A 17,475-nucleotide genomic window follows, 5' to 3' on the forward strand; every position below is an offset into this window, starting at 1 on the left:
AAATCAGTCAATTGAAATAAATAAATTAGGCCCTAATCTATGGATTTCACATGAATGGGAAGGGGCGCACCCTTGGGTGGGCCTGGTAGGGTATAGGCCTACACACTCAGGAGCCAGGCCTAGACAGTTTCATCAGCTGTCCGGATGGCTGGTCTCAGACTACCAATAGATGAATAAGCCAGATGTGGAGGTCCTGGGCTGGCATTGTTACACATGGTCTGTGGTTGTGAGGCAGGTTGGATGTACTGCCAAATTCTCTAAAACAACATTTGAGGCAGTTTATGGTAGAGAAATTAACATTACAGTTTCTGGTAACAGCTCTGGTGGACATACCTGCAGTCACCATGTCAATTGCACACTCCCTCAAAACATCTGTGGCACATTGTGTTGTGTGACAAAACTACACATTTTAGAGAGGACTTTTGTTGTCCCCAGCACAAGGTGCACCTGTGTAATGATCATGCTGTTTTATCAGCTTCTTGACATGCCACACCTGTCAGGTGGATGGATTATCTTGGCAAAGGAGAAATGCTCACTAACAGGGATGTAAACACATTTCTGCATATAATTTGAAAGAAATAAGCTTTTTGTGCGTATGGAACATTTCTGGGATATTTTATTTCAGCTCATGAGACATGGGACCAACACTTTACATGTTACATTTACATTTCTGTTCAGTATAAATAGCAATACAACAACAGTAAATTACAGTAGTGGTATTATTGGTAAGAGGTTGGTAATTAAGCTTGTTCAGACCGGTACAGTAACTAGTTCCACCATGTTGTTTTGAGGAGGGGACCAGGAGCAGGTGGGGTTGCGTGTATATCTGACCCCAGGTAGAGTAGCAGGAGTGTGGGGGACAGAGAGAGGACAAGCAGGGTGAACGTCTCAGAGTCCCAGGGTTTCTTTCTGCACCTGGCAACCCAGAAGGGTGTTTCCAGCCTGGACACACTCGGACACACTGGCCGCTGAAACACACATCACCAGGACAGGGATCATTATACTGTGGAATCATGGGGACAAGGGTGGGTAAAATGTATCTTCAAACACTTGTTTGAAGACAAAATACCACCAACATTGTATTGTGAATGATTCTACTCAAAATACATATATTTGTCATTTAAGTAATACAGTGGATCCCAACCAGGAAATTGCTTTCACCTAAACAATTTATTTCCAATCAGGTTAAATGAAGGCCAAGAGTTTAGATGCCAGGACTATGAGAGTGAGTTATAGCTACCTTTCTGAGCCTGGATCCATGATACTGCCTTCATGGCCAGAAACTGCCACTCCTCCTGAGCCTCCATCTTGAACCCATAGAGCCATACCAGGGCTAGAACCGTGGCCCACACTTCCTGGCCCACGTGAGTGAGTGAGTGAGTGAGTGAGTGAGTCAGTGAGTCAGACAGACAGACAGACAGACAGACAGACAGACAGACATGATGAGAAAGAGCATAGATAAGGATACTGAGATGGGAATCATTGTGAGATTCAGTTCAATGGTCATCATGCCTTTGTCCAGAGCTGATGGTCTTTCTACAGAGCATACGTGCAGATACTCTGTGTGAGTGCAGAGTCTTGCAGCACGCTCATATTGCTGAGTCTCAGTTTATTTCTGTGGACCTACCGATGCAGGCTTTGGCTTGGCCAACTCCTCCTCAGTCTTCCCCAGCACCTCAGCCAACGCTGCCTCCAGGACCCAGGAACCAGAGGCCTTCTGGAGGGAGATCAGCTGGAGGAGAGGGTCCATTGCAGGATTAGAGGCTGGGGCTGGACAGTCAAAGCCTGATGGGTCAACAAATGGTCAGAACGGTTACAACTGATCAACAGTCACATATCTAGTACCTTAACTGTTCAATTATAGCACCAGTGGCTAACTGGGTCACCCTAACCCTAAAAACAGTGGTAAAGTCCTTGTACTGGGCTTGAGTAATACAATCACAATAAATGGATACGCTTTGAGAAGTATCCAACTGTGTTACAATTCTCATGTGAACAACAGGTATTTCAAATGAGGTTAACTCAGATATTAACCCTTTGCAAGAGTCTTGGTCACAGTCTAATACTTCAAGTCTCCAAACCAGAAAACCAATGTAAATCGGTAATGTTTGTTTTGTACATTCCCATCAACAAAAGTCTATCAATAACAGATCACAATTCAATATTTTAATTGCAGTTCACTTCTACCCAAAATAATTCAACATTTACAATGTTAGAAAGAGGAGGAAGGGAAGCGCTACTAAGGTACAAACCTAAAATATGTCCGGGAGAAGTGTCAAGAATAAGAAAGCAATATATTCCATAGTACACTAGAACACAGCAAAACATGAACAACAAGAGTCTAAACATAGCTGAGGGCATTTGAGCAAAATGTCCACTAGATGACAGCAAATGTAGTGGCCACTAAATACCCGGGTTTAAATGAAGATATGGATTTCTCACCCTTCTTGTAGGGTTGTGATGGGTACATTTGCTGTCATCTAGTGGACATTTTGCTCAAATGCCCTCAGCTATGTTTAGACTCATGTTTTTCATGTTTTGCTGTGTTCTAGTGTACTATGGAATATATTGCTTTCTTATTCTTGACACTTCTCCCAGACATATTTTAGGTTAGAGCTACCTTTCTAAGTGTTCTGATACTTCTAGCTTGGAGTTAAATTGTTATGATAACATAGCTACAGTATTTCACTTTAAAGTGTGTACACTATTGCTTACTAGGTGTGTCCAATCAATTTGAACCACTCCCTCTTCAAATTAGGGTTAATGTGAAAAGCTGGTAAAAAGAGAACATTGTATTATTTCTTTGTACTCCCTGACGAAGGCCATGCAGCCGAAACGCATCGGATTTTTATAAAAATTGTTTCTATTGAACATGCCATACTAATAAAGGCATTTTAATCAATTATATGAAGAGTGCCTTGGTCCTCCTTTCTTTTTGATTTACAATGTTAATTCCAACATTTCTGTCAAAGCCATAACATGTGAAACGGAAAAAAGTTATGAAATGTTTATTGTCAATTCCGGATTTTGTCAAATGTAATTATTATTTGAATTGAACCTGAAATGAATAAAGTCATGTAGTTTCATCAAAACATGCAGACTTTAAACATGAACCCATCAGATCACAATCTTAATACCAATGAACAGGGATCGTATTAACAGGGTTCAGTAAAAGTATTATTATTAACTCATAATAGTGATAGGTAAGCATAGTGAAGTAGAGTCATGAGCATGAGTCATGTTTCTTAACCAAATAGACTCAGTGCTTACCTTCACTTTTACTCTTTTTGCTAAACTTTGACCTTAATCCTCGGGGACCCATATCAGCTTGGACATCGAAATTCATCTTTATGGGCATAGGAGCACGACGCAAAACACTCCTGGGCATAGACCTGTTCATAGCATCACCACACGCCATCATCCTGGGCATGGAGCTTTGACGCAACGCTGAGAAGAAAAAAAAAGAAGAAACACACAGGTCACTGGGTTACAAACAAAGTAAAACACACAGAACACATTTATAACTAAACACTGAGGCTTACACGTGCAGAAGGTACAGTTTGTGACACTGCAGCTCGGGTTTCCACTTATTTAGTGCAGTTTACATAATATCTGCATAAAATAATTTCTTTACACAGACTCTGCTTCCAAGACACTCACTCACTTGGCGTGGGGACTTGTCTGCGTAGCATCGGTCCTTGCACAGCCTTTCCATCTACTTTGTGGACAGCGATGAAGGCAGTAAAGGCACTGCTCACTCCTGACTGGACACTGAGCTCAACCACCTTCTCTTTCACTCCCTTCTTCTCTCCACCCCCCTGTCTCTCTTCCATCTCTATGCAGCGGATCAGGGTTCGAGCCCCCAGCCTGTGGACAGTCAGTCTGGAGAGGAGGGATACAGAGATTAAGATGGTGGAGTGGAGGGATAGAGAGATTAAGATGGTGGAGTGGGAGAGTGGAGGGATAGAGAGATTAAGATGGTGGAGTGGGGGAGTGGAGGGTTAGAGAGATTAAGATGGTGGAGTGGGAGAGTGGAGGGATAGAGAGATTAAGATGGTGGAGTGGGAGAGTGGAGGGATAGAGAGATTAAAATGGTGGAGTGGGAGAGTGGAGGGATAGAGAGATTAAGATGGTGGAGTGGGAGAGTGGAGGGATAGAGAGATTAAGATGGTGGAGATGGGGAGAGGAGGGATAGAGAGATTAAGATGGTGGAGTGGGAGAGTGGAGGGATAGAGATTAAGATGGTGGAGTGGGGGAGTGGAGGGATAGAGAGATTAAGATGGTGGAGTGAGGGAGAGGAGGGATAGAGAGATTAAGATGGTGGAGTGGGGGAGTGAAGGGATAGAGATTAAGATGGTGGAGTGGGGGAGTGGAGGGATAGAGATTAAGATGGTGGAATGTGGGAGAGGAGGGATAGAGAGATTAAGAGAGGAGGATTGAAGATGGGATGGGGGTATCTACTAAATGTATCAAATCATACTACATAGCTGAAATGCATTAGCAGTGCTGGCACTGTTTCTGTTAATGGAGCGTCATGGCAGTCTTGTCTGAAAGTGGTGGCACATTCCCTTAATGTATCTGACCAAGGCCTGCACACTGTAAACAGTATAAACAGTGTTGTTTTTACCCAGTGTCCTCTGCAGGCTTGAGACTGAAGCTCAGCTGGTTCTCAACAGGCTGCTCAGCCAGGCTGTACTTCACTGTCACTGAGCCCTCTGTGTCCCCTGAGCTCTGAGAGAAGGAGATGGAGAAAGAAAGAGAGACAGAACGATATAGAGAGAAAACAAGGAAATATGGCCTTGAGTGAAACACGTGGACTGTGACCAAACAAATAGTTATGACCTTACCAGTGCCCTTTGAACATTGACATACTGTATGTTAAACAATATTAACACTCATAACAGGAGAAGGCAGAGCCCCCACCTCCCCAGTGATCTGGGCATACAGCAGTGCTCTTTGACCCTGGAAGAGCATTCTGATTGGTGGAGACAGAGGGGTGACAGACACCCCATTTGGGACATTCCACTTGACTGAGATGTCCACCACAGCCGGCTGCAGGGCAAACCGGAGGGACTGCATCACCTGAGGGAGGAGAGTGAAGGGAACGATGGAGAGGGAGAGAGAAGAAGGGGTGGAGAGAAGAAGGGAGGTGATGAAAACATTTCTAACCAATACAGCCCTCTCTTTACGTATGCACACACACACTCACACACTCACTCATAAACTCTCTTACTTTGGGCTGCATCCTGTCCTGTCCTGTGATAAACTGTGCGTGCCCTCCACCCTGCTTGGCCACCCCAGAGATGAGAGCAGAGCTGGCCCCCTCCCCGATCCCAAAGGAGAAGCACCTAGCAGGGACACACCAGGGAAACACTATTATTATTGGTGTTGTCAAATACCAAAATAAGGCTATCAAACAAATCACTGGTACCGTTTTCTTGTGCTTGTGGGCTGACTGACTTAACAGTACAGAAGGAATAATCATCAAGACAGAAGCTTTCCCTGCCCGTCTCATTACACTACGATCAGAGCCAGTTGCAGACAATGATCAGCAAGTGGAAGTCTGAATTTCACGCGCAGCTTGGAAGGGACATTCACAAAACTCCCCTGTGTCCCATAAAAACACCACTACCCTCCCCTGTGTCCAATAAAAACCCCACTACCCTCCCCTGTGTCCAATAAAAACCCCACTACCCTCCCCTGTGTCCAATAAAAACACCACTATCCTCCCTGTGTCCAATAAAAACACCACTACCCTCCCCTGTGTCCAATAAAAACACCACTACCCTCCCCTGTGTCCAATAAAAACCACACTACCCTCCCCTGTGTCCAATAAAAACCACACTACCCTCCCCTGTGTCCAATAAAAACACCACTACCCTCCCTGTGTCCAATAAAAACACCACTACCCTCCCCTGTGTCCAATAAAAACCACACTACCCTCCCCTGTGTCCAATAAAAACACCACTACCCTCCCCTGTGTCCAATAAAAACACCACTACCCTCCCCTGTGTCCAATAAAAACACCACACTACCCTCCCCTGTGTCCAATAAAAACACCACACTACCCTCCCCTGTGTCCAATAACAACCACACTACCCTCCCCTGCGTCCAATAAAAACCACACTACCCTCCCCTGCGTCCAATAAAAACACCACTACCCTCCCCTGCGTCCAATAAAAACACCACTACCCTCCCTGTGTCCAATAAAAAACACACTACCCTCCCTGTGTCCAATAAAAACACCACTACCCTCCCCTGTGTCCAATAAAAACCACACTACCCTCCCCAAAGCAAAACAAAACTCCCCTATTTTGGACCACCCCACCTACCCTCGCAGTCATTTTCGAACTGTCTTTTACCTTTCAGGTGGGAGGTAATAAAGTTATCTATGGAAGCCCAGCCAAAACTAGGTTATGATAGGAGAAACAATGATTGTGGTCCCACCTGTGAGAACCGGCATTTGCCTTCACCAGATCCAGGACTTCCTTGGTGTTCCTCACCTCACCGTCAGTGAACAAGAAGAGCTGAGGACGACAGTTCATCATGTGTTAATGTGAAATAATGTACATGCAGCCTTGAAGTATACAGAGAATGTTTCCTCAGCAACGAAAAACACAAGTCTATTTGATGTACCAGTAAGAACTATAAATACCACACAGTCAAAAGATACTGTTTGGTTGGGTGTAACTCTGGAACTAAACATGCCATTGGTAGGGTGTAACTCTGTAACTAAACATGCCATTGGTAGGGTGTAACTCTGTAACTAAACATGCCATTGGTTGGGTGTAACTAAACATGCCATTGGTTGGGTGTAACTCTGTAACTAAACATGCCATTGGTTGGGTGTAACTAAACATGCCATTGGTTGGGTGTAACTCTGGAACTAAACATGCCATTGGTTGGGTGTAACTAAACATGCCATTGGTAGGGTGTAACTCTGTAACTAAACATGTCATTGGTAGGGTGTAACTCTGTAACTAAACATGCCATTGGTTGGGTGTAACTCTGTAACTAAACATGCCATTGGTTGGGTGTAACTCTGTAACTAAACATGCCATTGGTTGGGTGTAACTCTGTAACTAAACATGCCATTGGTTGGGTGTAACTCTGTAACTAAACATGCCATTGGTTGGGTGTAACTCTGTAACTAAACGTGCCATTGGTTTGTGTCACGCTCGTCGTTAGAAATGGTGGACCAAAACGCAGCAGGTATGTGTATACTCATCTTCTTTATTTACGGGAAAAGAAGGGAAAAAACCAAACAAACACGTATACAAAAATAAACAAACACGTATACAAAAATTAACAAACGATGAATGACAAAATGACAGTCTTGAAGGCAACACAGCAATCCAAGAACAATCTCCCACAAATACAAGACAAACACACCCAACTAATATAGGACTTCCAATCAAAGGCAACACCAAACAGCTGCCGTCAATTGGAAGTCCACCCCAATTAACTCAACATAGAAACACACTCACTAGACTACACATAGAAATACATAAACATAGACCATAACTCAAAACCCGGAAATAATAAATCAAACGCCCTCCTAACTAACACACCACCCCGAACCACATAAAACAAATACCCTCTGCCACGTCCTGACCAAACTACAATAACAATTAACCCTTATACTGGCCAGGACGTGACAGTACCCCCCCCTTAAATGTGCTAACCCCGGAAGCACCTTAAAAAAAAAAAAAAAAACACAACCCCAAACAACAAAACAAAAATTCCCCTCTACTAAAAGGGAGGGAAGGGAGGGTGGCTGCCGTCAACGACGGCACTGTGCTACAGCCCCGCTCCCCAACCCACCTATATCAGGAGGTGGCTCCGGTTCTGGCCGTTCCAGGCAGTCGGGCCACTCTGGCCGCTCGGGACAGTCTGGGCAGTCTGGCCGCTCGGGACGGTTCAGGGCAGTCTGGCCGCTCGGGACGGTTCAGGGCAGTCTGGCCGCTCGGGACGGTTCAGGGCAGTCTGGCCGCTCGGGACGGTTCAGGGCAGTCTGGCCGCTCGGGACGGTTCAGGGCAGTCTGGCCGGCAGCTCCGGCGGTTCAGGGCAGTCTGGCCGGCAGCTCCGGCGGTTCAGGGCAGTCTGGCCGGCAGCTCCGGCGGTTCAGGGCAGTCTGGCCGGCAGCTCCGGCGGTCCAGGGCAGTCTGGCCGGCAGCTCCGGCGGTTCAGGGCAGTCTGGCCGGCAGCTCCGGCGGTTCAGGGCAGTCTGGCCGGCAGCTCCGGCGGTTCAGGGCAGTCTGGCCGGCAGCTCCGGCGGTTCAGGGCAGTCTGGCCGGCAGCTCCGGCGGTTCAGGGCAGTCTGGCCGGCAGCTCCGGCGGTTCAGGGCAGTCTGGCCGGCAGCTCCGGCGGTCCAGGGCAGTCTGGCCGGCAGCTCCGGCGGTTCAGGGCAGTCAGCTCCGGCGACTGTTGACTGGCGGGCAGCTCCGGCGACTGTTGACTGACTGGCGGGCAGCTCCGGCGACTGTTGACTGGCGGGCAGCTCCGGCGACTGTTGACTGGCGGGCAGCTCCGGCGACTGTTACTGGTGGGCAGCTCTGGCGACTGTTGACTGGCGAGGCTGGGTTTACGCACTTGAAGCCTGGTGCGTGGTGCTGGTACTGGGCGTACCAGATTGGGAACACGCACCTCCAGAGACAGGAGCTGGAAACCCAGGGCTATGGAGGCGCACAGGCGGTCTTGATCTTACCTCCTGCACAACCCGTCCTGAATGGATGGAACTAGTAGCCCTGCACGAACGGGGTGCTTGTACAGGGCGGACTGGGTTGTGCAGGGGCCTGATGGTAGCCGTGCGTAGAGCGGGAGTTGGGTAGCCTGGTCCTCGGAGGCGTACCGGCGACCTGATGCGCTGCGCAAGCATCCTCCTACCAGGCTGGATGCCCGCTCTAGCACGGCACCTGCGAGGGGCTGGAATAACGCGCACCGGACTGTGCGTGCGTATGGGTGAGATAGTGCGCTCCTCAGCGAAACATGGCGCTCTCCACCTCATACGCTCCTCCATATAACCACGGGTAGCTGGCTTCCGGCTCTTCCTAGGCCTAGCCAAACTACCCGTGTGCCCCCCCAAAAAAATGTCTTGGGGGTGCCTCTCGTGCTTCTCCCTCAGCGCGTCCAAGGCCTCGTACCTCCGCCTCTCTGCCTTGGCTGCCTCAATTTCCCACTGTGGGCGGCGATAATCCCCAGCCTGGTGCCAAGGTCCAGCCCCGTCCAGAACTTCCTCCCAGGTCCATCTCTCCCGCCAGTCCAACTCGAAGTCCCCTTTCTTCTGCTGCTTGGTCCTTAGTTGGTGGGAGATTCTGTCATGTTCATCGTTAGAAATGGTGGACCAAAACGCAGCAGGTATGTGTATACTCATCTTCTTTATTTACGGGAAAAGAAGGGAAAAAAACCAAACAAACACGTATACAAAAATAAACAAACGATGAACGACAAAAAAACACACTCACTAGACTACACATAGAAATACATAAACATAGACCATAACTCAAAACCCGGAAATAATAAATCAAACGCCCTCCTAACTAACACACCACCCATAACCACATAAAACAAAAACCCTGTGCCACGTCCTGACCAAACTACAATAACAATTAACCCTTATACTGGCCAGGACGTGACAGTTTGGTGTAATTCTGTAACTAAACATGCCATTGGTTGGGTGTAACTCTGAAACTAAACATGCCATTGGTTGGGTTTAACTCAGAAACTAAACATGCCATTGGCTGGGTGTAACTCTGTAACCTAACATGCCATTGGCTGGGTGTAACTCTGTAACCTAACATGCCATTGGTTGGGTGTAACTCTGTAACTAAACATGCCATTGGTTGGGTGTAACTCTGTAACTAAACATGTCATTGGTTGGGTGTAACTCTGTAACTAAACATGACTAAGGTTGGTTGTAACTCTGTAACTAAACGTGCCATTGGTTGGGTGTAACTCTGTAACTAAACATGCCATTGGTTGGTTGTAACTCTGTAACTTAACGTGCCATTGGTTGGGTGTATTTCTGTAACTAAACATGACATTGTAGTGAACAGACAGTACATGTGAGTGTAGTCATGTGTAGCGGACATGAGTCAGTCATGGTCATGTGATGAGGTAGCCTCACCCGCGGACTTAAATAAACAGTGTCTGCCCTCAGCCCAAGAGGGAATTTCCTCATGGTCTAAGACATTGGTTGCTCCCGTGGGAGACCCAGGTTCATATAGTTTCAGGTGTTTCAGGAGGAAACTGTATGAATTACATTGTGTGTGGTATGTATAAGTAATTTCAGATAGGAGATTAGAGGTTAGATAAAAATATTAAAAAGTGTCACTCGCTCCACAATGATACAAATATTAAAGTGTCACTCGCTCCACAATGATACAAATATTAAAGTGTCACTCGATACACAATGATACAAATATTAAAGTGTCACTCGCTCCACAATGATATAAATATTAAAGTGTCACTCGCTCCACAATGATACAAATATTAAAGTATCACTCGCTCCACAATGATACAAATATTAAAGTGTCACTCGCACCACAATGATACAAATATTAAAGTATCACTCACTCCACAATGATACAAATATTAACATTAATAACATTAATTGTTGAGCACTCAGATATTTTTTAGACACTTAAAAACAAGTCTAGTCTAACATGGTACAGTGGTGTCATAAAACACTTCGATAGCAAGAGGGGTGAAGTCAGGCGCAGGAGACTGAGGTCCGTGAAACACACGTTTAATAGTATGGGAAAAAATGCCACAACAAGGCAGGGTGCACAATAATCAGGTAGCTAGTAGGCCGGCGACAACGACCCGCCCGACCGGGGAGAGGCGCCACCTTCTGTCGACGTTGTGACAAGTGGTTCCTTTGGCATCATCTATAATACATTAAATCAACTACATTCTTGGTAACAGTTATGACACATTACGTCATCTATACACATGATGCATTAACAAAACAAAGTACAGTAGATAAAAGGACATGAAATTATAATTTTGGTTGAACAGCTGATGAAAAAGGTAATCCCTACTGTCACTGTATAACCCACAGTAAAGTAATGCATGAGCTTCTCAATGGAACCATCGTTACAGAAAGTGCAGACACATTTATCTATGGGGTGTTTGTTTATGTAAGGTGTGTAAGTTACCTGTCTGGGCTGGTCAGGGAGGCAGGGCTGGCTGTAGATATGTTTTAAAGGCTGGAGGATCTCTGAACCTCCCTGGTCAGCCCTCATTGCCTTCACCTTCTGCAGAGCCTCATCCATAGTCTTCTGGCTGTACTCCACACTCTTACTGATGTCCAGATAGACACACACACAGAAGGACAAAGGGTCATCACCACAACATATTACAGACCCAAGACAAACAGTAACTGTCAAACACTGTCACTGATTATCTTTGGATTGTGACTGCCTGGTGCAACATACATGATAAAACCCTAGAATGACACAGCTAAATGTGTTTGTAAAAAACGGAAGCCCTCAGACACTGACTTGAACTGATTGAGACGAGGGTTGGAAGGAGAGAACACTCACGGAAAGAAGGACTCATATCTGGACCCAAAACCGATGATGTTGAAGTAGCAGCCCATTGGCAGGCTTTTCAGCAAGAGCAGCAGAGTATCCTGCAAGAGAGAAATTCAACAAGTGCCTTTACTCTTCAATAAACCATATAGGACAATCTTAAAGACCAGAAGACTACAGCGTAACCACTGTGTACTGGATTTCAATCTAAACCATCTCTTGGTGAATCCTGTGCAGATTGAGATGTGTGTGTGTGTGTGTGTGTGTGTGTGTGTGTGTGTGTGTGTGTGTGTGTGTTTGTATACCCTGGCACTGCCAATGCGGTCCTGAGCCCCAGACCCATTGTGCATGGGGCATGACATGCTGCCAGAGCAATCGACAACAAACAGGAACTCCCCGTGTGAGGTCATCAATGACATCACATCCTTGGGGAACTCTGGGTACATGCTCAGCATAACCATTGGGTCGCCCATCAGAGAGCCTGGGAGAGAGCGAAGAGAGAGAGAGAGAGAGAGAGAGAGAGAGAGAGAGAGAGAGAGAGAGAACAAGTTGGAATGCAAATTGGCCCTAAACAGAGAGTACACAGTGGCAGAATACCTGACCACTGTGACTGGCCCAAAGTTAAGGAAAGCTTTGACTATGTACAGACTCAGTGAGCATAGTTTTGCTATTGAGAGAGGCTGCCGAAAGCATACCTGGGTATCAAGAGAAGACAGGCCATGTGCACACTTCCCACAAAATGATGTGGAAACTGAGCTGACCTTCCTAACCTCCTGCCAAATGTATAGCCATATTAGAGACACATATTTCCCTCAGATTACACAGACACAAAAAATGTCAAAACAAATCCAATTTTAATAAACTCCCATATCTATTGGCTGAAATACCACCGTTTGCAATCACAGCAGCAAGATTTATGACCTGTTGCCACAAGAAAAGGGCAACCAGTGAAGAACAAACACCATTGTAAATACAACCCATATTTATTTTCCCTTTTGTACTTTAAGTATTTGCACATTGTTACAACACTGTATATAGACATAATATGTCATTTGAAATGTCTCTATTCCTTTAGAACTTCTGTGAGTGTAATTTTTACTGTTAATTGTTTATTGCTTGTTTCACTTTTGTTTATTATCTATTTCACTTGCTTTGGCAATGTAAACATATGTTTCCCATGCCAATGAAGCACTTTTAATTGATTTGAGAGAGAAAGAGAGAGAGAGAGAATGAGAGCGAGAGAGAGAGAAAGACAGAGAGAGAGAGAGAGAGAGAGAGAGAGAGAGAGAGAGAGAGAGAGAGAGAGAGAGAGAGAACAGCCTTTCTCCATCTCTACACTACATCTACTGTATCTACTGTCTCACCATGTTCCTCTATGTAAAGATGAATTAAGGTAGTAGCCTACTCATTGATGTCATATCCACACATCTACAACAGAGTACACCCACCCCCCTCACCTGGCTTGGCAGAAGTCTGTGCTGCCTCTACTATAGCAGTAGGCTGATGGGTGTCTTGGTAATACAACAACAGCTCAACGTCCCGGTCAAACTGATGACCTGCAGCCAGACTGACCTGCAGTTAGAACAACATTCACATGAAGACAGAGCAGTCAGAGAGGGAATGTAACAACTATGAAGGATTCTGATGGTTCATGGTGCATACACACAGATATACCGTATACACACACACACACACACACACACACACACACACACACACACACACACACACACACACACACACACACACACACACACACACACACACACACACACAGTACCGTGGCTTGAGTTTTCTCTGTGTTGGGGTAGTTGAGCGGGTCCAGGGGACAGTTGGACTCTACTCTAGAGATGGGATGAGGGGACGACACTCGGGCACTGAGGGACAGACTGTAGGGCACAGAACCAGCGGGCACCGAGGACACCAGGGCACTGCCACCACTAACAATGTCTGACCCTTAGAGAAAGTTGGGGTCAGGGAGGGAGGAGGAGGGAGAGAGACAGAGAGAGAAGAAAGAAGGATAGAGAGAAGAGAGAGACCCACAAATTAGCATGTTTTTATTCCAGCCCAGCACTTAGCATGTTTTTGTTCTAGCCCAGCACCTTTCAACTCAACAACTCACAAGACCTTGATTAATTCAATCAGATGTGTTTAAGCTGGACTGGAACTAAAGCCTGCACCACCCCCGGTGGGTCTCCAAGAGCAGGACTGAAGACCACCACCCTCTGGGACCAGCTGCTGGTTCCTAGTCACACTGCTGCCCACAAGGTTTTACACTGCACTCTGATGTATTACTGGTTTGTGTCTCTCCATACAGGGGCCCATGTTCTTACCCTGGGGTTGATAGCGGGGGTTGAGCACGGCGGGAAGGCAGAGCCTCAGGCCATCGTCAGCCTGTACAGCCAGCTCTGTCACATAGTCCAGGCTGACAGAGGCCTTCTCCCCTGGAGGCAGACTACCTACACTCAGCTTGAACACATCCGGGCTCTCATCACTCTCCTCCAATAGGAAGGCCTGCTGGCCCAAGCTCAACGAATCATCATACTGCTCCCGCGCCTGAGAGGGGGACAGAGGATCACAAGGACGCATCATCAGCCTGAGGCAATAGTGATATGAGAGCGGTCAAAAGGATAATACTGATTCTTGAAGCTCCGCAAGTCATAGACTGCTTGGTTAACCAATTGGGTATAGCTGCCCAGTAAGACTTTACACCAAGTTGTTCTTAAACCTGTGTAGTAATGATGTAACTACACTAGTAACATTTGTACTAACATGTTATTGATTGTTATAAACATGAAATTAACCTGAATCCAACTATAAATTATACTTTTGTAGATCTGCGTTGTTGCATTTGTCTCGTTGTTGACTTGTCATTTCCCCTCACCTTCTGTTTCTCCTGAACCTCAGCCACCACCTCAGACTGTCCTATCTTGGCGCTGAACCTGCAGACAGCAGCCTCTCCTGGCAGAGGGAAAACAAAGATGGCCTCCAGAGGGCTCTCCTCCTGGTTCTCATACTGCAGAGTGGAGCTCACAGTGGCCACATGCCCCTGGACACTCACCTCCACAGCAATACTCTTCAGAGGCACTGAGAGAGAGAGCGATGGATGGAGAGAGGATAAACAAGATATTGATGGCTGGGAGAAGGAAAATCCACACAGACATGGGAAGTAAACAATCATTTCTGCTTTCAAACAGTACCTGGTTCATTCTTGACAGTTACCAATCCACAGCAGTTCACCATTTTGGCAGCTGAATGGGGAAGTCAGGTGGGATATTATTGTCCTCAACTCAAATTAGACACTGTTCACATCACTTCAATTAAGTTAATTGGCGTGCAACAATAAATCATAATATGCCAAGCGTCTATGATAAATTGTTTTATAAAAGGCAGCCACAGAATTCAACTACTGACAGTAATATAAGAGCCATTGGAGAGGTTTATCGCACCATAACTGCTGGTTGCTGATAAAGAATATTGCTTTTTAAGGTAATACCGTATTGCTCTTCCCAGAACACATTTCCTCATACAACAGTTGCTTTGTGTAAAAAGGACATAAACAAGCCTGAATTTCTTGTGAACAATAAACAATGAAATGATCACAGCAGCTTGACGCAATAATGTCAGTCTCTGTCCATTGTCCATCCTGTGTAACCTCTGGTTGAACTAATCAGAGATCCTATTAAATTGTTCCATTTAGGTTCTCTCCCTGTTTCAAACGTTTCATACTAATTACACGTTTATGGGCAAGGGGTGAATGTAGTTCTCCTACAGGCTGTATTTTTCTTGTTTTGCCCAGAGCATTAAAACTTAAACTAGCATCATTTTGATCACTATCGGGTTGGTAAAACATTGACATGATAGACATGTCACAATTGTTGTCTCTTGCTGTAGGCACATTAGGTTTTGTCATGGCTGCTAGGGTTGGGGGCAACTGTAGCACAGTATTAAAATGATCCTGAGCCAAGCAGCCAAATTATGAAAACAATAAGTGATTTAAACTTTAACATGGTATGAATTATACAAATAATAACTTTAAATAGCATTGGGGTCCTGTGGAGCAGGTTACTGTACCACCAAGTACATTCTGCTCTGTCCAGAGTACCCCTGAAGTACCCACTCACGTGTATTTTACCAGTTAGCCTATGGTCTCATGAGTCTTCTCAAGTACCCCATGTGGATAGGCAAAGGGGCTCCAGAGTGGCGCAGCTGTCTAAGGAACTGCATCTCAGTGCTACAGACCCTGGTTCGAGTCCAGGCTGAATCACAACCGGCTGTGATTGGGAGTCCCATAGGGCTGTGCACAATTGGCCCAGGGTCGTTAGGGTTTGGCCCGGGGTAGGCCGTCATTGTAAATAAGAATTTGTTCTTAACTGACTTGCCTAGTTAAATAAAGGTTAAATATATTTTCAAAATGCTAGAATGTGGTAATCCCACTGGTTCGAGCTTGGCTCTGCACCACCTCCTTGCTTGTTCTGCCCACTATGATTCATTTGCTCCTATTAAAAACGACAGGCTCTGGTCTGTCTTGAGTTAGTTATCGAAATCTTTGACATTCACTGTCAAGTCTAGACAGCCTTTGTCTTCTGTAAACACGCGCTGTAACATGGAGATGATTATGTCCTTGTAGGAACACTAACCTTAATCCTATGAAAAGGTGTGTATCAACTAAAAGTTTTTAAATAATAATAATAATAATAATATTTCACGCTGATCTGAAAGATAAGCTCCCTATGCTTCTATAACCGTACCACAAGCGATGTGTGATAATGATCAGAATGACCGTCGGGCCTAATAACAAAACGCCCCATCATGAAGACGCCTTCTTCCAGTGACTTCCGTGTAATGGAACGGAGCTTCATGATCAAGGTCTTGTCACACCCTGACTGCGTCTATTCTAGCAAGCTAAACTAAACCTCCATAAAATAAGGATAGTGTGATACTGTATGTTCAATATATCGAATTGAATGGCTTATTTATAACGTATATTGGCCACCAACAATAATAAGCAAAGTAGGCTAAGTGCCATTTCAATGATGTCTGATCATTTTCTATTTTTTTACAACTCAACGCTTTCACATAATAGGCTAGTCATCCCCAAACGAAGCTGCTCTGTAACATATTACCTTAAAATGTGTGATAGGATGCTTTTCAATGATTGCGTTTTACTGGTCCTCGTGATAGAATCCCTCCGTTTCTACTTTCGTTTAGAATTAATATATGAAGAGACTACTTCCTGGTTTATAAAGGCAAACACCAATAGTAATCGTTGTGCATTCAACCCATTAACCAGTATTCATTGTCAAGCCTACTATCTTCCTTGCTATTGGTTATCTGACATTGTGAACGATATCAATATCGGGGAAGTTTCCCAGCATCTCCAGGGGGGTTCAGGGGGCTTAATAACACCACATCCAGAGTGTGTGTTCCTGAAAACATAACCATCCTGTGTGTGTGTGTGTGTGTGTGTGTGTGTGTGTGTGTGTGTGTGTGTGTGTGTGTGTGTGTGTGGGTTGACAGGGGCTGTTGCCTGGGTGGCAGGTGCAGACTGACTTAACCACTGCAGGAAAGACTGTCAGCAGGCTATATTTAGAGTCTACAACACAGAGCCAATTAAGGTCCTGAAGTAACAGTAAATAAACTACACAAGAAGATGCTGTGTGTGATCAATTAAATATTGGGTGATTTGGGAACGGGAGAATGACCCAGACGGACACATAGACGGGTGGTCTGAGGATATCCAGTCTGTCCACTGGCGCCTGGCTGCTTGAACAAGATCATATGATTAACTGACTGGGCTAAGTTACTAGAGAGACATGCAGCGAGGGAATGGCTGGAACGACATAGCCACTGTAGTACAGAGATGTTTTCCTGTCTTGTGCCTGTAGATGGGGTTAAAGGTCCAGTGTTACCAAGCAACAAGTAGGAATGGTTGGTGA

The 17,475-nt window shown here is 45.6% G+C and overlaps 1 protein-coding gene across 3 annotated transcripts; it reads right to left on the reverse strand.

Annotated features, from left to right (window-relative positions):
- Positions 1–598: 598 nt before the first annotated feature.
- On the reverse strand, positions 599–16,856 carry LOC106613147 (von Willebrand factor A domain-containing protein 5A). Of its 3 annotated transcripts, none has more exons than XR_006771219.1 (18): positions 16,663–16,856; positions 14,737–14,787; positions 14,421–14,623; positions 13,870–14,092; positions 13,317–13,492; positions 12,994–13,108; positions 11,842–12,017; positions 11,549–11,637; positions 11,162–11,306; positions 6,448–6,527; positions 5,234–5,348; positions 4,924–5,082; positions 4,628–4,731; positions 3,665–3,882; positions 3,271–3,447; positions 1,628–1,785; positions 1,241–1,351; positions 599–968 (listed from the first exon to the last, which is right to left on the reverse strand). XR_006771219.1 is itself a non-coding variant. In XM_045724748.1 (18 exons), exons 2-18 carry the CDS (start codon positions 14,777–14,779, stop codon positions 889–891), a joined length of 2,376 nt encoding a protein of 791 aa, XP_045580704.1. In that variant the 5' UTR covers positions 14,780–14,787; positions 16,663–16,856; the 3' UTR covers positions 599–888. The 3 variants fall into 3 exon arrangements, 1 of the variants encoding a protein (XP_045580704.1); XM_045724748.1 differs by having other exon boundaries at positions 1,241–1,355; XR_006771220.1 differs by lacking the exons at positions 599–968; positions 1,241–1,351 and having other exon boundaries at positions 3,661–3,882.
- Between the last annotated feature and the right edge of the window lie 619 nt (positions 16,857–17,475).

This window comes from Salmo salar, chromosome ssa09 (genome assembly GCF_905237065.1).
Source record: "Salmo salar chromosome ssa09, Ssal_v3.1, whole genome shotgun sequence".
Taxonomy (NCBI): domain Eukaryota; kingdom Metazoa; phylum Chordata; class Actinopteri; order Salmoniformes; family Salmonidae; genus Salmo; species Salmo salar.